We start from the raw sequence: 23,960 nt of genomic DNA, 5'->3' as shown, positions 1-23,960 counted from the left end.
GGTGTCGAAAGTAGTCAGGCCCATGAGAAGTCCATTATTTTCTCATAGAGGGCGAAGAGTGAGTCATTGCAACCATGGTTAGCGTAAATCCTCTTCTTCAATATTTCACATTTCATTTTACTATAATTTAAATTCCTCCACATTATTTCTTGCTGTAATTTTATGAGTTCACTACAAATTACTAACTTTCTCTTACTCTTCATTGTGAATCACACAAAAATTGAAAATTTTGTGCAATGTTGCACCTTATAGTCTAAATAATGATTTTATTTAATAACATACACACGAAGAGTTTAAAGAGAGTTAACCAGGTGGATACAGATTTCATAGGTATGAATAAATATGAAAGTATTTTATTGAATGGATGGGGTTGGGTACAAATCGTATCAGGTACAAGTCATTAAATTTGTGTTGTGTCTAAATGAGTCAATTTGGATCATACCTTTTTCACCCAACCCAAAATCGACCCGGCACACCCATTTAACGTGCCTAGTAAAGTGTCATCCCAAGAGGTCAACACATTAGCAATAAACGGATAGGATGGCTTGGATCCATTATGCTTTTTTTCATTTTCTTTTCCTTATTTCTTTCCTTTTTTTCCCCATTTTTCTGCTTTCTCATTTTACCATTTGGATGCATTGGTTCACTATGCACGACAGCTTCTCACTGTGCACGACCGCCAAGCAGCCTCGGCCACCTGCCCCGATGAGCCTCCTTCACAGCCAAAGATAAAGCCAATTTCTGCATTTGCTGCCAAAGCTCTATTGCCAGAACCTCCAGTTGTATTCCCATCACGATCTATTCCAATTTGAATTAAACACCCCGTCGTGTAGTGAATTGTGTATGGCAGCCAGTATTCAAGCCTATATCAATTGCCTGGTGCTGAGAGAGAGAGATAGAGAGAGAGAGAGAGAGAGAGAGAGAGAGAGAGAGAGAGTTGCCTTTGATCTCCATTTTACTTATCTCTTCGTTGTCTCTCCTTGACACCAACAGAACACAGCAAGTCGGCATCGAGCTGAAATTGTCTCTACAGCATAAGGTGTTTGATGGAAAACATTTGATAATAAAATACTGCATATTCTAGTGCACGTCCATGGTGGCAAAGGAAGAGCTCAAAAGAAATGGGCCTAAGGCCAAATCCTAGTATTAGCCCGCGAGACATTGTCGACGGTGGAAATGATCGTCCATGTTGGCAAGGTTCACTTGAATGGTTCGTTAAGATACGATAAGGATTCATTTCTGCAACATTATGTGTAAACACCAATTTGTGCCCATGAGAGAGAGTGGAGTCCAGGAGCAACCCCCGACCTCTTCCATTGAAAAATACATTAGTCAGGTTAAATTCTGTCTCTCGCTGCCAGATAAAAAGAGAGCACAGATACGCAGACTCGTGTACAGTGATCTAGTCACGGAAAACTACTGTTCATGATTCGGTAGAGGAACCACACCAAGTTATCTCACTCTCAGCACTGAGAGTGGGAGTCTCAATAAGGTCCAGTTTCTGATCTCTCTCTCTCTCTCTGGGAGACTCTACCGCTGCTACTACTAAAACTATGACAGAGACCCTTTTTGTCAGTGTAGGACTTAGAGAGTGAGAGAGAGAGAGAGATGGACCACTGAAGAATTGTTACTGTTTCTAGGGCTCCACCCAAAGACCTCCTCTTTTTCCTTTTCAGTCCAACAACGAGCACATCCCGCGAAACGTTGCTCTCGGTTTAGTCCGTCGTCGCCATCGTCATCAGTGTCTGTTTCCTGTCCCTTTTTCCGACCACTCCAAGGCTTGTACTGATGCACTGCGCGCACCGTCCTCCCACTGTGACTCACCACCACACCACACCTTCTCTCAGTTTTCGGGGGCCATTGCTATCGTTAATCTGCTTTTGCTGTGGTCGGTCAGTCTGTCCTTGTTTTGTTTCTTCTGAAGGACGTTCCACTTTCTGAGCCGACACGGAGTTTGAGTCTTTTTTTGCTATTATTTTCTTTTCATGGATGCAAGCAAACATGGCATGATGAGGACACCTTGGAGCACTTCAGCTTTGGCTGCACATATGGTCTTGAGTGTTTTTTCAGGGTCTAACTAATGAAGTTTGAAGGCGAGATGGCGTCACCGAGAGAGCATAGCCTAGAATTGTTCTGATAAGCGGAGCTAACCGTATCATACATGGATGTCGTCAATCCATACCGGGAAAAATCAATACTTCGCTTCATTGATGGTTGATTAGTAGGCCTCCATTCTATTCCGGTATTTGATGAATATCTCAAGGAATGAATCCGGTGACCAATGCGGTTTCGAACAGGTTGGGTGTTGTGGTGTAACAACGCGGACCCGATGAGCGTTGATATATGTTGGTGCATAAGGATACCCGAATTAAGGATTAATGGAGATTCAAATTGAGATATATTGGTACAAAAGGATACTTGAATTAAGGACGAACAAACCTAACACTGGAACTCACACGTGAGGGAGAGATTATTAGGATACATGTATGATTTGTGTTACGTAAGTCCTATATCGGAGAATCCAGTTGGACTCACTTTTACTAAAAAATTTAAGTTTTTGGGTTGGACTTTTAATTATGGTGTCAGAGCCATTGTGCATCCACCCCCATTAGCCAAATTTCATGAGCCGCTCGTAATCCGGCTTGCACGTCATAAGGGGTGTTAAAGTTGTTGTCCCACATCGATTGATAACGAGTATCATATGCTCTTTATATTCATGTGATCTCTCTCTACCTATTAACTTAAATTTTTATGTTGGACTTTCTATCATTAGTCAACAAAAATATTTTAATCATCAACAAAAACATTCATAAGGATATTTTGCATTATTTTATTTTTATAAGCGATATAATCATTTGTAGGAAAATTCCTTTTCCAAATCATTGATTTTTGAAGTGGACAAATATATTTTCACGTCATAAAGGATGAAAACTGTTAATATGCACGTGTAAGTTAGGTTAAAAAAGTTCCACATCGTAGAATTGATGTGGTGTTTAGCAATTAATATATCCAAGGTAACCCATAACTCATTGACTTAAACTTTTGAGTGAAGGTGGATTTAACTAGATATGTTAACGAGCTCGAACTTGAGCTTCCTCTTAGCAATCTCCCCTATGAAGGTTTCGGGACTTCTGCTGTGTGCTCTTAACAAATGGTGTTAGAGTGTCGCGACCTAAAAAATAAACAAGTTAAATTCCAGGCTAATGGATTATCAGGTTAATTAATTAACTAACCTAACTCGGACTCTCCCAAGTCCATACCAAATCGCAACTTAAGGTTCAAATAATTAACATGCAATGTGTTTTGAATTTGGAGTCGCCACTAATCATTTTCGGTAGGTTGATTAGAAACCTAAATAAAATAGCGGGAGAAGACTATCTTATTTCCGCGAACCAGAGATTTTGAATTCGGGGATTTGGTTACGCTAGATTACTCTAACGCCCTTTCGGTACCATTTTCATGAAAAATATTTGATTTGGCAATTTTGATGGATTTTACTTGAAATTCAAAGATGCAATTTTTTGATTTTTTCTTCTTTTTTATGGGGATGTAAAACATTGAACTTTGTACGATATACACCATGGGTGATTTAGAAAGAAAGAAAACGCAGCCAATCACGAGTATTTACAAAAATAAATTAACAGGTAATAATACTAAATTTTGGGACACGTGACATGTCTAAAATAAACAAACAAATGTTCACACCAAACGATTACATTTTTGTAGATCGAGATGGAAAGGGTTACCTTCTATTACACAAAATCTTACTCACGTACACGTTATGGCTTCCTTCAAGATCTCGGAATTGGAAGAACGTGGCTATCGTCGAAAAAAGGCAAGTAGTGGCGTTGTTGGATGGCGAGAGGCGAAGTACGTGCCGGGACTCGTCGAAGATGATGCTCGACTAAAACTCTTTTCTTCACTCTCAAATTTTCTCTTACGATTTTTCTCAAGAACTCTCTTTTTTCCTCTCTAAAGAATTTCTCTCACAAATTCTCTCAATACTCTTCCACTCTAAAACTCTCTCAATTCTCTTTCACTCTCTCTCTCAATTCTCTTCCACTTCCCCCCTTCTAAAACTCTTCTCAAGAGCTCTCTCTTTTATAGGCAAAGTTCTTCATCCTTCATTCTTCACCTTCATTTCTTCACCTTCCATCTTCATCTTCTCTTCTTCATCTTCATTTCTTCACCTTCCATTTTCATCTTCCCTTCTTCATCTTCATTTCTTCACCTTCCATTTTCATCTTCCCTTCATTATCTTCCCTTCATCATCTTCCCTTCTTCATCTTCTTTTCATTATCTTCCCTTCATCATCTTCCCTTCTTCATCTTCTTTTGGTATTTGCAATACAGTCCCCGAAGTTCCAAGTATTTGCAATACGGTCCCTGAAATTTTAAGTATTTGCAATACAGTCCTTGAAGTTTCAAATCTTCTCGGTGTATTTTTCCATCCCGTGCCTAGTCTAGACGCATGCTAAATTAAGTGTTCTGCTTGCCCAATTATATGCCAATGCAATGTACGCTAAAAATAAATATGTGAGATGATTTTTTATAATTTTTATGCAAAAAATAGATTAATCAAAATTTAGGCGTCAACAGCTGCCCCTCTTTGAGTGGAGGCTCGTAGAGGTTCCGCTCAAAGACAAAATTGAATCCTAAATTTTGACAGTGCAAATTATGGATGAACTTTTTGGCGGGAGTTTTAATCCCATTTTTTATGTAATGAAGTGATGCATGATATGCAAGACCGTAAATAACACGTGTCATAATTTCCCTTTTTCATGTTAGAGAAACTCGCACATGGATCGCATACAAGAATACCTGTTTTACCAAATTTCTCGTAAGCTAATGGTTCTCTTAATTTCCAAGCTTCTTTTTGCGGATGCAAGGATTTTAAGGTATTTGGCCTATCTCGTTATCGGAGACTTCTCCCTAATGCAAGACAGCGCAAGATATGTGTGTCGTTTGAGATCACAAGAGCTACGTCGTTGTGAGTCGAAAGAAGTGGGATCAAGTTCACAAGAGCTACGTCGTTGTGAGTTGATTAAATGTCGAAATCGCCAAGTGCATATGTCTTCACGATTCGATAAAGGGGAACCAAAATCATAAGAGCTACGTCGTTATGATTTGGTTTGGATCAAAAAATATGGGTGCTTATGTCTTCATGATTTGATAAAGGAGCCGAAAATCATAAGAGCTATGTCATTATGAGCCGACTAAAGGTCAAGATCACCAAGTGCATACGTCTTCGTGATTCGATACTCGAAATCATAAGAGCTACGTCGTTATGATTTGAAGAGATGTCAAGATCGCCGGTGCATATGTCTTCACGTCCCGAGATTGAAACCATAAGAGCTACGTCGTTATGATTTGATAAGATGTCAAGATCGCCTGCATATGTCTTCACGTCCCGAGATTGAAACCATAAGAGCTACGTCGTTATGATTTGATAAGATGTCAAGATCGCCGGTGCATATGTCTACACGACTTGACGGAAGAGGCATATTGCCCGAATTGAACAATATTTGATAGGAGCACCATCGAATGGAATCGATAAGTACAAAAGGGGCATATTGCTCTGAATTGAATCATAACAACTATCATGAGAAGAGTTGTTAATTTGAAAAGGGGTTCGGAAAACTTACCCGGGTTCTCCAAACGATTAATCAAGGAACGAAGCGGATTGTCAGTATCGTACTCGGTAGGCATTTGCCAAAAAACTTGCTCATTCAATAATCCTTGGATGAATTTCGAGACCTTGGGAGGGAACTCGAACATCGGGAATGTATTACCTATCATAGAATGTCGGAGGTAACACACATAAACATATTCAACAATGAGTATAATGCAATCACTCATACTATGGTTCATGCATAACCATTCTGTCAAGTTTGCATTACCAATTTTGTCTAGGGAGGTTCTCACATTACGAATACCTCGAATGTGAGCTGAATGGGGGACTTCGGTCCGAAAGGGCTTTCTCTCACTCTCGAGAAAAGCTATTTATCCCGTCTGCAGGATTCAAGAGAAATCACTCAATCTTTCCATCATCGCATTCGATAAGGATCCAAGTAATCTCGCAATTGATACGACCGAGTCGATCCGGGAGGTCTTGATTAGGACCGTAATGAGAGCTAGGTCAAAGGTTTACAAAGGGGACTCCGGTTGAGTCAAGGTCGCTTGAAATGAATTTCTTCATCATTTGCTCCGGATTTACAAGTCAAGAATCCTGCAAAAATGAGAGAGAAATAATCTTGCTCGAACTTTTTCGAGTGATGCTTAAAATCATTTAACTCTACGTTAACTCAAGTGCCCTAATCGAAGAGACTTTGGAGGGTTATAACGTAGGCTAGGATTGGGGACCGAGGAACGAAAAGGCTCGTTTTGGCTCGGAAATTAAATGAGAAGGGGCTTGACGTTGGTGATCATCGCCGACTAGTCACCGATCTTGGTCTTCCGGAAATGTCTTCGAAAGAATACCATTATTGAATGAGGGATGGTAGTTTTCTACCGAAAATTGCACTTTACAAACCGATTTCTTGGGGAGTCTTCTTCACAACAAGTGTCTGTCAAGGATTTGCAAGAGACACAATGCAAACATGTACATGGAATTTACAACTTAACATGCAAAAATGTACATTCAAAATTCAGAAGTACTTTACAAATGAATGTGCATTGGCCTTACTTTTGGTAGGCACTTTGCTTTTCCTATGCTTGAAATTTTCATATGAGATCGACCTTTGCTTTTCTTACTCCCGACTCTCATTTTTCTTTTTTTCTTCTTTTTTCGAGAAGATATTTCTTTTCCTTTTTCTTTGAGAGCTCTTCGACATCTCTTTATTTTGCTTTTTTTTTTTAGAGCGGGCCCTTCTCCTTTAAGCTGAGTTTGCCTCTCCTTTTTTTTTACAATCCCATGATTTTGAACCAGGAATTACAACAAACATAAATATTTACAAAGAAAAATTATGTAAACATAAAAAATCTAGCATACAAGAAATGAGTCCATTCGGGAATTCTCTGTTGACCCGACCATCTCCAATTCTAATCCTTGGGAAAATGCTATCTTCGTTTTCGGAATGAGCAAATGATCACCAACATGGGTTTAAGAAATGAATTTGCAGGCCCAAGTGGGCTATGCAAAGAATGAAGTGTATAGGATAGAGAAATGAATGCTCTTCATCATCCTAAGGCACTTGAATTAAAATTCGAGTATAAATGCAAAGAAACACCCGAAGATTAATGTTAGTCCGAGCAAGAAAATTTCTAACAATTTACCTCGTGTTGCTGCTAGAATTAACCCGTCTGGACCCCGATGTGGGGTGGTTCTTGACAGGGGTAAAGAAATGAAACCACCGCTCAAAAAGGGTAATCAATGGATAACCTGTAGTGTTTAGGATAGAGAAATGAACGCCTCCGTCACTTCGGTTATCGTACCTTTCATGAGAAAACTCTTTACCTCGGGGAATGCGGAATTTTGCCACCGTTCATCTCGCCTGAAAAAATTGGACGTGTTTGGGAAAGGATTGCCTTACATCATCCCGTCGTGCCCCATTCCATACATTCGATGTATCTTATGCGGTTCATGTTCCTTATTCAGAGTTGGTAAATTAAACATGAGAAACAGTCATGCGCAAACTATGCAATGTATAAGTGTTTTTGAGCATGTAAAATGCAGCAACTTTTTATCTTGGTGGACAGAATTCGCAAGCACATAAGAAACTTCTTAGGGGCGTGGATTGGGAGTTGCCCCTGCTCATGCAAATAAGTTGCAAAACTTCATTATCCGGTTCGAGACATGAGATTGTCAAAGGCTCCAGGAATTTCTTATTTCATTAATTTTTCGGGGAGAATGGATACTTCCCTATCTGGAAAGGCAATGACCCTTGTAAAAATCAAAAGGGAAAGCATCAATGTACGTTCTCATGTTCTAAACGAGTTGAAACGATACCGCTTTACCCTTGTAAATTTTGAATTTGAAAAGATCGATTCATCTGGATCGGATTGTATGTTTGTGATGTTATCTCTCCGGTTTTGTAACCATTTGGGCTGAGCTTCAATCGGCATTGAACTGCGAAGTAAAAAGATTTTTATTAATCTTTGTACATTGATGCCAAATCCCGGGATCGAACCTGGGACGCCTCGGACCACTGTCATTCCCCCAACCACTAGGCCGTGGTGATGTTGGCGTCCACGGTTGGTTCGCTTTTTGCTATATTGTTTTCAAAACAGTTGGCAATCTCCTGTCGAGAATGAAATAAGCTTAAATCAGAGTTTGAAATGATTGAGAGCCAATTGGGACGATACGGAGTTACCCATCTTTGAGTCCGCTTGGCCTTTTACTCGTATTCTCCCAAGTAAGGCTATTCGGAATCTCTCTTTACGGGCGTTCAGGGGCGTCGTCCACAAATTGATTTTCTACAGGCCTAGCTTAACAAGGAACTCACGCATTTGATAAGGGAGGAGAAAATTCGCCCTTTAACTCTAGGCAAATTCTAGACAACTAGAAAGTAAAAAAAATATTCCACGCAGGGGAACTATACATGGAATCAAAGAAGTATTCATGAGAGATTGGTTCCACCTCTCTTGCTGGCCATTCCAATGATCGACGGATTTTGTCTTGGATTATACACCAACGATCGTTGTTCAAGGATCCATAATCACTTGCTTCGGATCACAACTCTGGAGGTCCTTGACTCCGAACCGGCTGATCAATGTGGTGAGCTCATCATCAAAGTAATCTTCCGATTGATACTCGAATTGGGTAGTGTTACTTGCTAACACTAGCGACGGATTTCCCACTTTGTTTTCACCGTGAGCAGATCGACCCCTTGAGCTTGAACTTCCGCCGTTGCTCGGAAACTTGTAGGGATGATCAACTCGTCTGCTGCTAGAACCACCAGCGGAAGGTTGGTATGACATGTATTCTTGATTGGGAAGTGGCCGAGTACCTTTTGCTCGGTAGATTTTCCCGGTATTGATCTTCCAATCAACTTTGGTCCTGTCGTGTTGGTCCCAACCTCGCATCGTGCTTCCTCGACTTATCTCTAACCCTTTGAAGGTGATTCGTGACACTTTGCATGGTGAGTCCGTCTATATTCATTATTCCGTGTGTACAGCCATTGGTCGTGGCTTGAATTGATTCCTAGTCGTCGAACCGCCTCAATGAATATAGAATGAAGCTTGGCGGACCAAAGGGGCCTTTTCTTTTGGACAAAATCGTCGTTATCGGCTTGGTCGTAGTTTTTTTGTTCGAGTAATTGCTTCCTTACAGCATGCTGCCAAATGTTTTGGAGCATTCGAACGCAGACCGGCTTCAGTAGGACGTCTCGAGCACCATGCAATGTGGCCCTCGTTATGAACTGCCGATCATTACTTGCTGATACTACGATGACCTGTATGTCTAACTCGGAATCAATGATCTTTAAGAGACTGAAACCGTCCATATTGATCCCTACCACGGCCGTGACGACGATGTCAAACTCTTCTTTGTACTTGCCTCAAGCACTTCTAAGGCATCCGTTGCCTTCGCATAAGCAAAAACCCCGTACATGCAACTTCTCAAAGATAGCAACGAGGATTGAGAGGGAAACGGGGTTGCCATCAATGGCCATGACTCGCAGATCCTCGGGATAGGAAGGTTCCCATACTTCCGCTTGGAATGAGCGTGTTTTTCTTTTAAAACCTTCCATATGTAGACCGAAAATGGCTAGTTTCGACTAGAGAATGAGCTTTAGATGTTCTTGGACTTGCAAAAACAAATTGCCCGAAAATCACAAAAGCGATGATGGCCTTTCGTGACGGATTCTGAAGGTCGCTAGGTGTATGGAGACTTCAAGTTCTTTATAAACTTCCTCTCTCTTTTTTTTATTAGTCTTGCAGACAGGTTTTCGCTTTCTCTACGAAAGAGGACAGCTTTTTCTCTCCTTTTCGGTCTTAGTGCCTTGGATCCGTTTCGTAATAACTCTCATCTCTCACTCCATCTATCATCTTCTTCCTTTTCTGATATGGAGGAGCCCTCAAATCTTTTCGCTTTCTCTATGAACGAGGCAGTTATTTCCTTCCTCAGATCTTTTCGGTTCCCCCTACGAACGAGGCGGTTATTTCCTTCCTCGGATCTTTTCACTTCCTCCCCGAGGCGCTTATTTCCTCGAATCTTTTGCTTTCTCTAATAACGAGGCAGCTATTTTTTCTCAAATCTTTTTGCATCTATCTATGTGAAGGCTTTTAATGCTTTTCCTTTCGGCGTTCACCAAATCGACAAAGAATTCACGCATTTAAGTATGATGATATTTGCGGATAGTAACGTTTCTTCTTTGCCCCTTGATTAACTCTAGGCGTAAAAGGAAGAATGTCTCACATGGGGACTTTGTAACAAACAAGACATTCATTCACGCATGTCTCTACTTCTCTTGAGAATTCATAAGGGCTAGCTAGTAATGCTCAAAAGAGTGATATTTTGAAAGCCCATAATAAAAACTCAAGCTTCATGTAGGCTACTGATTCGGAGTTTCATCGGTGTTGAATTGGCCGATTGTGACATCAGGGAAACTCCAATTGTAGTGATGCATGTCACTTCCCTCGAAGGGCATCGGTTACGCCTCCGCAAGGCCGACATTCTGGGATGTATCCCCAACGAAATCCGATTGTGCGAGAACTTGCTCGGGAGGATGAATCGATAAATGAGCATTTTCAATGCTCGGATGTGGCTCATCAAGGAACATGCCACCAAAGGTGATGGGGTTGCTGCAGACATGGCAAATAGCGATGTTAAGAGCATCCCTATACCTCTTGATCTCTGCTCGAAGCTCTTCATTTTCTTCCTTTAGAGACGCAAGTTCATGACTTTCACTTCGAACCTTCACTCGGGCCCGCTTGTTTTGAAACCAAAACCTGACCTTCAAGGGCTCCATTCCTAGCTTCCGGCTCAACTCATTTTTTCGTTTCCCGTTCACGTAAGGGCACTCCTTAAAGGCAGCTTCGAGCTCTTTGATTTGATGTTTTCTTTTACGGGGTTGACTACGGCTGCCGCTGGCCGCTATTGTTGTTCTTGTTATCGAGATCTTGAACTTCACCGCCAAGGGAGTTGGGTTTTACGGCTTCTGCTGCTGGATCCGGCCTCGAAATTCAGCGGTTCATTCTCGGGGATGTCTAGGTTGGTTGCCTCCGGTAAGTGCTTTGGTAGCCTCCAAACATGTTGGATTGAAATACTTCTTCTTGCCTTTTGTTCACTCTACTCTCCGCCGTATGCTTACTCTCTCCAAATTCTTCCGAGTAAACATGCATGTTCCAGAGCCTCCCTTTTAACGTGGATGAAAACCACTAATCCAATGCTTCTCCCAAGATTTCGTGTTTCCCGCTCTGTCTTCTTCATTTCCTTCTAACATGGTGGGACCCTCAAATCTTTTACGCAGATGCTTGTCCCTCTTTTAATATGGCGGAACCTTTAAGTCATTTCGCAACTTTTCGAATTTCGTGAGCCTCGAGATGGTAGATCCGTGATTCACGGACGAAACGTCTGTAGTTTTACCCGGATAATTAACTCGGCCCCCACAATAATTATTGCTATGACTTTTTCTGTCCTTTAAATTAGAATTTAACGCCGAGACGATTATCGCTTCCATATCCTCATCTCCAACCTTCTAAGCACTCTTTCGCATCCACTCTTTTTCAAAGAACTTCAAGAACAATGGCCTCCCTCCCCGCACGCGTCTTCTCGGCTGAAGTTTTGGCCAAATGGGAGAAACTTTATAATCTCTTAGGCCAGGGCTACTCTTATATAGCCAACCATCCGGAGGTCGAAACCGAAATCCGTCTCATGTTTACGGATATGGACACCGTTTCTATTCAAGGTACCGAGTTAGAAAAGGAATATAGGATCTTCCCTACCCTCTTCACTAACTTCCCGGAGGCTTACCATCTTGCTCATCAAGATGTTACTTTGGCTCATCTTGTGAGAGCTCGCTATCGGGATCGGTCGGACAGCTTGGTGTTGGCCGCTCTTGTAGCCGACAATCATAAGAAGGCCTTTGACTATGGTAATGAACAAGTCTCGCTGCTGATTCGTGAGAGGGGGAACTTGGTGGAACGTTTGGCCATGTCCCGGACCATCTTCGAGCGCGATCCGCTCGATATCGTTTTGAAATTCCAATGCACATGGCTGGAAGAAAGGCTGGACGATCCGACCCTGGATATAGCCCGCGGGAGAATGCCGATCCATGACTTGGAATCTGCTGCCGAGTATCACGAGGACGGGGTGGCCAAGCTTAAAGAGAAATGTGAGCTCCTCCTCTTTAAGCTGGCGGATCTCGATTCTCGAAGCGATCAGTGTAGGCGGAGCATCAACCGTATGGAGAGTCGGTTAAACTCCTTTGTGATGCTCATTAGGGCTCGGTTTGGCTTTACGTTCCCACCCCGATGATCCGTTTGTAAGGCTCTCCGATGGATGAAATAAATGCAAGTTTTTACTCATTTGCATTTCGCTTTCGCATTATTCGATCTTCCATATGCTGACAGATTGAAGGGGCTCTTCATTTTACTCATTTCATCTTGGTCGTCATATCTTTTTTTGCAAGATAAGCCTTTTACTCTGTGAATATGTAAATCTCACGCTACCGATGGTCATTTCAATTGGGCCAGAGAGACTCCCCCATTTGAAACAATCTCTCAGCAAAGATTAGTAGCGAGGAAACAAACGAATGCCCAAATGTGAACAACTCGTGAATCAGTATTAATATTATAACTCGATTATGAAAACATCAGAGTGAATCAAGTATAATATTTCTTTACGTAGTCAGAACTAACTGGGTTGGTAAAGACACGACCGTCCATCTCGGCCATAATCAAAGCACCACCAGGGAGCACCTTCTTTACTATATATGGACCACCATAGTTTGGAGCGAATTTCCCTTCCGGGAGTGGGACTATTGGCAATAATTTTCTCAAGACCAGGTCATTGATCCGAAAATATCGAGGCCGAACTTTTTTGTTGAATGATTTAGCAACTCTCTGCTGATAACACCGGCCATGACATACAGCCTTAAGTCTCTTTTCGTCGATCAGATTCAATTGGCTTGCCCTCTGCTGGATTCATTCGGTTTCCGTCGACTTAGCTTGAGACAATATACGTAAGGAAGGAATTTCCACTTCAACCTGGTAGAACAGACCTCCATTTCATATACAAGAGAATACGGGGTTGCCCCCGTAGATGTCCGGATCGAGGTCCGATACGCCATAAGTGCAAATGGCAACCTCTCATGCCAATCGCGATAATTTTCAGCCGTCTTCGCTAAGATTTTCTTGATGTTCTTATTGGCGGCTTCTCTTGCTCCATTCATCCGAGGACGATATAGGGAAGAGTTCGGATGCTTGATCTTGAACAATTCGTCCATTAGCTTGTTGTTTAAGTTCGAGCCATTGTCGGTGATTATAGCTTCAGGTGAACCGTATCGAGCAATGATATCCCGGCGGATAAAATTCACGATATTTCGTGCCGTGACCGCTAAATAGGATGCGGCTTCGATCCATTTGGGGAAATAGTCAATCGCTACCAAGATGAATCGATGGCCATTGGATGCTTTAGGGTTGATAGGGCCGATAACATCAATGCCCCACATAGAAAACGGCCATGGTTCGGATAACCGATGCAACTCGTTTGGAGGGACATTAATCTTGTTACCATGAATCTGACATTTGTGACAGCTTCGGACATGCTGAACCGGGTTGGAAGTCCTATCATACTTCTCGAAGTCGGGCATCTTGAACTTCTCCAAGACCGTGACCGAAGTTGTCCGTAGGGGGAACTAGAGCAGGAAGCGGCGGGCTGGCGGCGGATGATTGAAGTTTGGCGGTGAAGGCGGCCATCATTTCCTCCATCTTTCGGGACATCATCCCTTCAAAGCGCTCGGTCAATGAGTTAAGTTTCTCGTCCGGGGCAGCACCGATAGTGGCGTTAATGTCGGCCATCCTCTTTGCGACCGATCGAGTAATATGTGGAGGATCCGTGATAAATTACCTGTACACAGTAACAAACCCAAAATTAGTACAGGGAGCAAGAATAGCGAGCCGGCCCATGGCATCCCTCTAGACTCAAATGAACAAAGTGATTATGACCAAAGGATTGAAACATGTAATTTTCAGTTTGTCCGCTTTTACGAAAAAATTCGTATTAATTCGTACGTTGATCAAAACATGTCCAAATTTTACGAGCTTGTAGTTGAGAAGATGATGAACAACTTTTATGTTGGCCAATCGGACTAGAAATGCGCGGATCAAATCAGTTTAATGTGTCTTTCCAAAAAAATCATGTTCAGAAAACTGTTATAACCGCATGTTGTTGAAAAAACGAAAGGCCATCTTAAATTATGAATTTAATTCTGAAATTTTGTAAGATATTAGTTGAAACATAGGTCTACAACTTTCATGTTTGGCACTTACTCAAAGCTCGATCGTAGAATTTAGTAAAAATTGCACAACAGGAATAAGCCAAATCAGAATTGAGGACAACTGATGAAATTGTAAAAGCTGCTGAAGCAAAGTGCGAAATTGGAAATAAGACAATGAAACTTCTAAACAATCAACCTAAACCATGGACCGGCCCAAAATAAAAATGAGATAACAGGGTACAAGAGACAAGAAATTACCTCTCATACGAAGAAAATGCCAATCACAAAGACATGCGCATGAATTGTGAGTTTAAATCTTATTCTATCTATCCAAAAGGCTTTTGCAAAGTGAAATGATGAACGAAACGACATGTCGCAGCCTCGCGCGCAATCATCATGACTAGTCGCAGCCTCGCGTACAATAGTCATGACTAGTCGGGTTCAATCACTTCGGCTTGGTTCGGTCGACAATGGCAATTCTCATGCATCGTAGCCTCACGTGCATAAGAACGACCCTTGAGCCATTTTTTTGAAAAAATTTTCGGGATCCGGATGGGATAACCTTTAGCGAAGCCTTACCGCCAAGGTTAAAGGACCATCTAAATACCATCTTAAAACTATCAGTGTGACCCAGGTTCGGTCACGGGTTGTGTGCGATGTAGTGCAAAGACGATAAATCATGCACAACAATTAAAAGCAAACACCGCTTCAATGATTCAAAAGTTAAATCACAATTCCAATTCACCAAGCCTGCAAAACAAAAGGTTAGCCAATTACTCCTTCCCTTATAACTCCCAATCTGCAAAAACATTTAACACCTAAGAATGAGAATTCAACCAAAGTTTGCCAAATCAAGTGATTCCTTTTTCATGAAATTATCCGGCCTAAGTCCTCTTAAAGTCCCCAGTGGAGTCGCCAAGTCGTCGCGACCTAAAAAATAAACAAGTTAAATTCCAGGCTAATGGATTATCGGGTTAATTAATTAACTAACCTAACTCGGACTCTCCCAAGTCCATACCAAATCGCAACTTAAGGTTCAAATAATTAACATGCAATGTGTTTTGAATTTGGAGTCGCCACTAATCATTTTCGGTAGGTTGATTAGAAACCTAAATAAAATAGCGGGAGAAGACTATCTTATTTCCGCGAACCAGAGATTTTGAATTCGGGGATTTGGTTACGCTAGATTACTCTAACGCCCTTTCGGTACCATTTTCATGAAAAATATTTGATTTGGCAATTTTGATGGATTTTACTTGAAATTCAAAGATGCAATTTTTTGATTTTTTCTTCTTTTTATGGGGATGTAAAACATTGAACTTTGTACGATATACACCATGGGTGATTTAGAAAGAAAGAAAACGCAGCCAATCACGAGTATTTACAAAAATAAATTAACAGGTAATAATACTAAATTTTGGGACACGTGACATGTCTAAAATAAACAAACAAATGTTCACACCAAACGATTACATTTTTGTAGATCGAGATGGAAAGGGTTACCTTCTATTACACAAAATCTTACTCACGTACACGTTATGGCTTCCTTCAAGATCTCGGAATTGGAAGAACGTGGCTATCGTCGAAAAAAGGCAAGTAGTGGCGTTGTTGGATGGCGAGAGGCGAAGTACGTGCCGGGACTCGTCGAAGATGATGCTCGACTAAAACTCTTTTCTTCACTCTCAAATTTTCTCTTACGATTTTTCTCAAGAACTCTCTTTTTTCCTCTCTAAAGAATTTCTCTCATAAATTCTCTCAATACTCTTCCACTCTAAAACTCTCTCAATTCTCTTTCACTCTCTCTCTCAATTCTCTTCCACTTCCCCCCTTCTAAAACTCTTCTCAAGAGCTCTCTCTTTTATAGGCAAAGTTCTTCATCCTTCATTCTTCACCTTCATTTCTTCACCTTCCATCTTCATCTTCTATTCTTCATCTTCATTTCTTCACCTTCCATTTTCATCTTCCCTTCTTCATCTTCATTTCTTCACCTTCCATTTTCATCTTCCCTTCATTATCTTCCCTTCATCATCTTCCCTTCTTCATCTTCTTTTCATTATCTTCCCTTCATCATCTTCCCTTCTTCATCTTCTTTTGGTATTTGCAATACAGTCCCTGAAGTTCCAAGTATTTGCAATACGGTCCCTGAAATTTTAAGTATTTGCAATACAAGTCCTTGAAGTTTCAAATCTTCTCGGTGTATTTTTCCATCCCGTGCCTAGTCTAGACGCATGCTAAATTAAGTGTTACGCTTGCCCAATTATATGCCAATGCAATGTACGCTAAAAATAAATATGTGAGATGATTTTTTATAATTTTTATGCAAAAAATAGATTAATCAAAATTTAGGCGTCAACATAGAGTTGATGATTGATTGGTGGCTTCCAATCCGTTCCGATGTCTAATGAATATCTCAAGGAAGAAATCTCATGATCGATGCTTGTTTTGGGTGAAAATTGTTATCATGGTTGGTCCGGCGAGAAGATACTACGGACGCTTAGTTTGATAACACAGGCCTAGCGTGAAAGCGAGAAGAGGCCATGGACGGTTGGTCCGGTGACGCGAGGTAGAGACCATGGGTGATGCAATCCCATCCATAGTCCGGTAACGTGAGTCTAGCAAGAAGAAACCATGGGCAGTTGGTCCGGTGACGCGAGGTAGAGACAGTGAGTGATTAATCCCATGTTAGCAGTTGATGTTGATTGTTTGTTCTGCATAGTTGTAAGTGCATTGCAATAACTTGGAGATAGACCATGAGTGAGTAATCCCATATTAGCCGTTGATGTTGGTTGTATATTCTGCATAGTTGCGGGTGCATTGCAATAATTTAGAGATTCAAGTTGAGATATATTATTACGAAGGATATCTCGAATTAAGGGGAAGCAAACTTAATACTGAACTCACACGCGAGGGAGAGATTGTTAGAATACAAGTGTGAGTTGTGTTAGAGAAGTTCCACATCGGAAAATTGATGTGATGTTGAGTAATTAATATATCCAAGTTGGCCCATAACTCATTTACTTAAGCTTTTGAGTGAAGGTGGATCCAACAAGATATGTTAATGGGCTCGGACTTGAGCTCCCTCTTAGCAATCTCTCCGATGAAGGTATCGAGATTTTTGCTGCGTGCTCCCAACAAAAACAATGGATACTACCAATTTTTTCTTCTCCCTGGAAAAATTGTTGCATGATCTATAAATCCATGTGGATAATGTGGATTGATCAAAAGAAATACTTCTTCTTCTTTTTTTGTTTGGGGGGGTGGGGTGGGGGGAACTTCTTGCAAAACGTAGAGAAGGACCCAAACCATATGTTGGACCGCACTCACTTCTCACAAACTAAGATGTGGGCCGAATAGAAATACTTAGTTGGGCCGCATAAATGGGTGGACTTTTCTACATATGGAAAAGAGCCCAACCCAACACGTGATGGCAATTTGCAAAACTGGAATAAAGAAAACATGACGCGCATAAAGACTGAGTGCAATCAAAACGTTTTAAAATGGACGAACTCGAAATCATCCTCGAAGTCGGATGATTTTGTGGTCTTGTACAACATAGAGCATGGCATACCAATAGTAGGACGGGTTTTTCCTAAAAAGGGCCCCAACTTTCATACATAAATTTAATCTGGCCTAACAAATGAGCCTAGTTATCCTTGTCATCGTCGACTTCTTCCTACTGGGATCCACAGGCCTCCATGATAGTAAACCCTAGCTTTAACTTCGACATTGATCGTTCTTCCCCTATGCAACTACTCAATGCATCACGGGCATTTCTCGAGAAATTGTCGCAGCCATACGATAACCCCTTGTCACCGTCTGTGAGGCTCTTCTGTTGCTAATCCACAACTCGAGCGTTTCTTCAAATGATGGCCAAGTATTGTACCCGTACCTCCCGTTGTCATCTCATGTTAGCAATTTCGCCAATCACCCAAACTTAAACGCCCTCCCCCTCGAGCTGAATTTGAATAATGTCTCAATTAGAGAAAATTGTGCAAAAAAAAAAAAAATCCTAAATCTATTATATTTTTATCAATTGAGTCCTAAACATTTGTTAATTTATTTCATCTGCCCAATTTTAACCTGATATGGACGCCGACCGTCCTACGTGACAAGGTAGATGCTGATGCGAACAATTTTGTAATTATATATATTTACTATAACCGACGAGAGTCACAAGGCCTTCGCTTGGATCCGGGCAAGGAAATCATAGCAGCGGGCGAGGGTTTTGTGGCACTTGCCTATTAGGCGGTCGCCGGCCATATTAATTAAAAAAAAAGAAAAAATACTAGTACTCTTTTTTAAAAAGGTGTTAAAAATTTAAAAACATTGTCCATAAATCGGTGTTGATCGTACCACGTAGGATCGCCATTGTCCACATTAGTAATTTCTGACAAAAATTAGCCGGATGGACTCAATTGGTAAAATATGAAAATGTTTATGATTCAATTAATAAAATTAAAAGATATAAGACTAAATTGATAAATCGTCAAAATGTTTAAAATTAAAATTAAAGATTTTTTGAATAATTTTTCTACAAATCTTGTGTCCTCACAAATGTCTTAAGTCATGATGAACGACACTTGATAAGATGAAGATACTATATTCGCATAAAATCCATGTTACATGGGGCATTTTGTTTTTGTTTTTTTTTTTAGTCGAAAGAAAATTTGTTTAATAAGACAACTTTTATTCTCTTTTTTTTTTGGTCGGCAATGATGCAACTAATTTTTTTTTTTTTGTTCGGAAGGTAATAATGCTACATTTTTATTTTCAGCGATACATTTGACAAAAAGGAAAATATCTTACTCCTCCATCTCTATTTAATTTCCCAACTAAGACAAAAGGGTAACAAAACCCTACTAATTCCACATTGAACAAGAACAAGAACTCCAACTAATTGGTAAAATTAGGGGCGGTGGCATGTGGCTCGCAGGCCTTGGCGGCCGGCGAGGGCTCCACCCCCGGTGAAGGCGGCACCGGCTTCCCCGTGAGCTCGGTGGGCAAATTGGGGATCCCCTTCAAGTAGAAAGTGTAGAAGAGCTTGAAGGGAAAGACGATCTGCTGCAGCTTGACGGTGCCGGAGACGCCCTCGAAGATGCCGGAGCCGCCGGTGACGGCGAGGAAGGTGTCCTGGTAGGTGAGGTAAGGTCCCTGGACGGAGATGTGGCCGTAGTCGCCGAAGTAGAAGCTGTAGATGGCCTCGTAGCGGTCGCCGCCCTTGTCAGGGAAGTGCTGGATGAGGACGCAGAGACCGGAGGTGACGCCGAGGCGGCGCTGGAGGTCACCGGAGTAGAGCTTGTTGGTGAAGGGGACGAGGTCGCCGAGGGAGTTGACAGCCTTCTGGCTCAGGCGCAGGTAGGCGGGGCTGCCTCGGTCCCGCTCGTTCATCTCGTACACGCACAGCTCTTGCACTTTTGCTGGAGAGAGAGAGAGAGAGAGAATTAGTTAAAATGGTGGATGACATCACCAATTGAATCTCGTATCTGACTGCCAAAACATCGTCTAGGCTTACTGGGTTTCGGAGCTTCAGGGGAGGGCTTGGGCTTGTTCCAGAAGAAGGCCCTGGTCACGAGCTTGGCGGATCTCGTCGAGGGCATCTCACGACGGGCGGCGGTCGACAGCCTCCGATTCCGACGAGACGGAAGAGGCTGGCCGGAGAGATTCAAGCTGGAGATCTCTTTAACTTGCCGGTGAAGCGAAGGAGACGATGCGAGGAGGCCCGAGGGGTCGGACGACGAGATCGCCGCGGAGGCCATTGTTGACGGATCGGAGGAAAGTGAGTTTGCTGTTTGACTCGAGAGAAGCAGATCAGACCCTGCGCCTCTGTGCGCTCCCACTCGTAAGTTCTTTGATGGGTTCGATCTTTTTCACTTTTAAAAGTGGCAAAGTTTTTTTGGTCGGAAAGTGGCAAAGTTGATGAGGTTAGCAAAACGACGAAAAGTGAAAAAATAAAATAAAATAAAGGAAGGATCAAGACAACGTGGGTTCTTCGTGTAGTTTAATAATGTGGAAAAAGGAAGGGCGAGTCCAGCACGGAACGGAGCAGACTGGTCGGGAGTTCACGTCTGCGGGGATCGAATGATCTCGAGAACAAGACTTCGGTTTGTGGTTAGGCAAGTCAACGGTGGTTATCAGATTAATTCCTTTGAAGCATAGCCTGGCAAAGTAAACTAATTTGATTAAGAAAAACAAGTACAATAAAGTGAAAAAAAAAGAGGTTAAATTTTCTACGAAAGTAAGAGCGATAAAATAACAAATGTATGAACACGCGCCCTCATTGGTAAGGATACGACGCATGAAAATATGAATAGAGATACCTAACTCTTCTAGATACACTGCACTAACTAAAGGTTGATTAAGTAAGATAGAGATTACCGGCATTAGCTGCTGAATCATTTAGCTGAATCATTTCACAAATATTATACTATTCCAATCTCATTGCTATATAATAAACAGGAAAGTATTCATTAATGTATTGGCTTGGGCGTTGACGAGTCAACTAGGAAAATGAGCAAGGAAAGCTCCAAATCTCTCAGCTAACCAAGTTTTGTCGTGATATGAAACGGGCCCAACAGATCGGATCCAAGGAGATATTAATAAATGTTCAAGTCTAAACTTGAACCCTACTCCACGAGAGGCCCAAAATTGTCGAAAACCTCTACGAAAGGCCCACGAAAATGGGTGATTATGTTCTTTCAAAACAAGCTCATTACAAGCTTCAAGCTTTCGAGAACAGTTTCTATTTACTCAAATCGCTAGCTCAAAAGTTCATCGAGAAACACCCACCAAAAAGCTACTCACTCTTTTACCTAGTAAAAAACCGATTTTCCCCCATTAGTGACAAATCTTTCAAAATGCAAACTGTTTCACCAAACACCGGCTTTTTGACCCATGTAGTGAAAAATCTTTCGCCAAAAAGTTAGATTTTTCGGTTTCTTATGAGATGGGCACGGTGTAGATTTCGGACATGAAATCAATCCGTGCAACAAAGAAGAAGAAGAATAAATTCGAAGGTATAAAACTGTTGATGTTGAGGAGGTTATAAAAGGCGGCGTGTGAGCCACCAGCCCCGTAGCTCTATGTAAAGTGCCTTTAATCGACATCTTCACTCTTTTTATCTCTTTTCTTCTTTTCCATGTGTCCAAACACCTGGCCAAATTCAAAAGCTAGCTATATATTGGTTTTGTCATCGAGATGAGAAACTCGTCAGCCACTTAAGCATCATGAATCGACAGCTATATTTCCCAGTCATCTATAATCATTGTTCATAGTCATCGATAGGTTCCACCACCGTCAACAACTACATTATGAAGCTGTCGATGACCGTCAGATAAACTTTGCCCCTAACCATATTGGTCTCATCACCGAGCTCCATACTTGACCACATCGACTTCTTGTTGATTATAGAGAGTTTAGTTTCTCTCTTGTTTTTTCTTTTTTCTGTGTAAACAGCAACTTTGGTAGGGAATATGACAACAGCAATGCAGGAATTTTTCGGATGTAAGCAAAGGAAAACTAGAGCACATGACTCCGGTGAACAAAAATTACACAAATGGTCTTATCTACTATTGATTTGAGGGTTCTACACATAGAATTTCTCACGAACCAGCAAATTAAAAGCGGATATGCTGACTTTGATTTATACATAATGCACCACTTGCCCAAAGGGAGTGGCTTATTTCTTGCCAAAACTCGAAAGCAACGCAACCACAAATATGGTCACATACTGAAGTTTTAAGAATAGAGAAATACCGGAATTAATATCTGAATACGGAGCTCAAGATTTGCAGCTTCCATTCTCCAGGTACAATTGCTACACCAAGTCAATGATTGAGGGTAGCAATTGATCTTATGGGATACATCAAATTTCATCTTTTTTCTCAAATGTCAAAATCTCAAGCAGAAGCTTTTGCTGTTCTCTCTCTCTCTCTCTCTCTCTCTCTCTGTGTTTGTGATGAAGATGATGAGGAAGCAGCAGCATGTAGGGCAATGTCAAACAAAGAAAACATGTGATAATTCAAGAAAGCAACGTGACCCAACAAAGCGAAAACAACAAAAGCTAGGGTTCATGTGCAAGAGTGCAAAAACACGAAGATAAAAAGAAACAGTTCAAAAGAGCTCATGTGCCCACAAGCAAATTCACATTTTTATCTTATTCCTTCTCTCTTTATGACAATCCTAATTCCTAATTTCAGCTTTTCCTCAGGTCAGCATCTAACTTTGTAAGTCTCTACAAATTCCATCCTTTTTGCAACTTGCGATTGCAACCCCACCACTTTCTCTGTTCACCCTCCCCTCTCTCCCTTCTTCCAAATCAAACCCATAAGTCTGCAAAAATTACAAAACGAACCTAAATAAGGTGAAAATAAGATAAACAGACACAAACTGTCACAAGGCTCCAATCACCATCTGCTTCTTGTTGCAACCCGATGACAACAACTCCCCCTCCCTCATTCTCTTCCCACTCCAACCACCGCCACTGTCGTCACCTCCACCGGCCGTCGACACTTTGAAGATGTCGACCCCGAATAACCTCACCATCTGGACCGGCAGGACGGGCCCGGACTTCCCCAGCCCGCTTCTCCTCCTGTACCCGATATGAAGTTGCTTCTCTGGCCCGGCCGACTGGTGGAAGCTCACGATGTCTCCAGCCCTCAAGCTCTTCTCCTTCACGAACCGGCTCCAACCCCGCGTCAGCACGTAGCTCTGGCTGCTGTTCCAATACGAGTACCTGAATCTCCACACTTTGCCTCCAACGTCTTCGAAATTCAGCAAAACGCCCTTCGAAGTTGTGGAGCTCGTGCCGTTGCGCAAGGGGAAGTGTTTCTCCGCGTATTGCTTCGGTATCACGAGCCGGTTCAGCTTCCCTACGTCACTCGGCGTGACCGCCTTCTCAAAAAGGAGCTGACGGGCCATCGCAGCCCCGGCAGAGGACAGAGATCCGAGGGCTTCCGTCATGCTTGCACTTTTGCGACTGCCGTTCGAGTTCAAGCACTTCCTCTTGCTCTGCTCCAGTTCGTCACGGTATGTGTGCTTCCGCAACATGTCCACGATCTCCGCCTTGGAACGGCAGTTGAGGAAAGCGGCTTCGAGATCGTAGTCTTCAGTCTCAGACGCCGGCTTGAAGTTGGTGACGGCGTCTCGGCCGCGGAAGCGCTGGGCGGCGACGTCGTAGGCCGTGGCGGCCTCATCCTCCTCGTTGAAGGTGCCGAGCCACACCCTCTGGTGCTTCTCGTAGATTTGCGCGCCCCAGCGGCCGTTCGGCTGAGGGACGACGCCCTTGTACTTGGACGAGGGCAGCTTCCTTGACTCGGCTTCGACGCCGCCTTCGGAGTCCACTATCACGCTCGCGCCACTGCCGAGACGGCAGAGGCTCTGCGGCAAGGGTTTCGACGGCGGTGGAACGGAAATGGAGTCGCTCGTTGAGCTGAGCTCGTCTATGCAGCTGCTGTTACCATCCATTGTTTCTTCTCCGGTTGAGAGAGAGAGAATGGGAAAGAAAAGTAAAAGATGGTGGCTATGAAAGATGGGAGGGACTCCGATGACGGGGATATAAATAGACGGACTTTCCACAAGTGTT

The 23,960-nt window shown here is 42.3% G+C and overlaps 2 protein-coding genes across 2 annotated transcripts; both read right to left on the bottom strand.

The window, feature by feature from the left end:
- Positions 1-19,156: 19,156 nt before the first annotated feature.
- LOC115728585 (allene oxide cyclase, chloroplastic) lies at positions 19,157-20,232 on the bottom strand. Its single transcript, XM_030658916.2, has 2 exons — positions 19,893-20,232; positions 19,157-19,797 (listed from the first exon to the last, which is right to left on the bottom strand). The coding sequence occupies exons 1-2, from the start codon at positions 20,134-20,136 to the stop codon at positions 19,274-19,276; spliced, it is 768 nt and encodes a 255-aa protein (XP_030514776.1). The 5' UTR covers positions 20,137-20,232; the 3' UTR covers positions 19,157-19,273.
- A 2,251-nt stretch (positions 20,233-22,483) lies between these two features.
- LOC115727757 (AP2/ERF and B3 domain-containing transcription factor RAV1-like) lies at positions 22,484-23,960 on the bottom strand. The gene has a single exon (XM_030658035.2). It carries the CDS (start codon positions 23,840-23,842, stop codon positions 22,769-22,771), a length of 1,074 nt encoding a protein of 357 aa, XP_030513895.1. The 5' UTR covers positions 23,843-23,960; the 3' UTR covers positions 22,484-22,768.

Source organism: Rhodamnia argentea, chromosome 6, assembly GCF_020921035.1.
Source record: "Rhodamnia argentea isolate NSW1041297 chromosome 6, ASM2092103v1, whole genome shotgun sequence".
NCBI classification, from domain to species: domain Eukaryota; kingdom Viridiplantae; phylum Streptophyta; class Magnoliopsida; order Myrtales; family Myrtaceae; genus Rhodamnia; species Rhodamnia argentea.
Note: the sequence above shows the minus strand (reverse complement) of the source record. Positions and strands in the feature narration are given on the sequence as shown.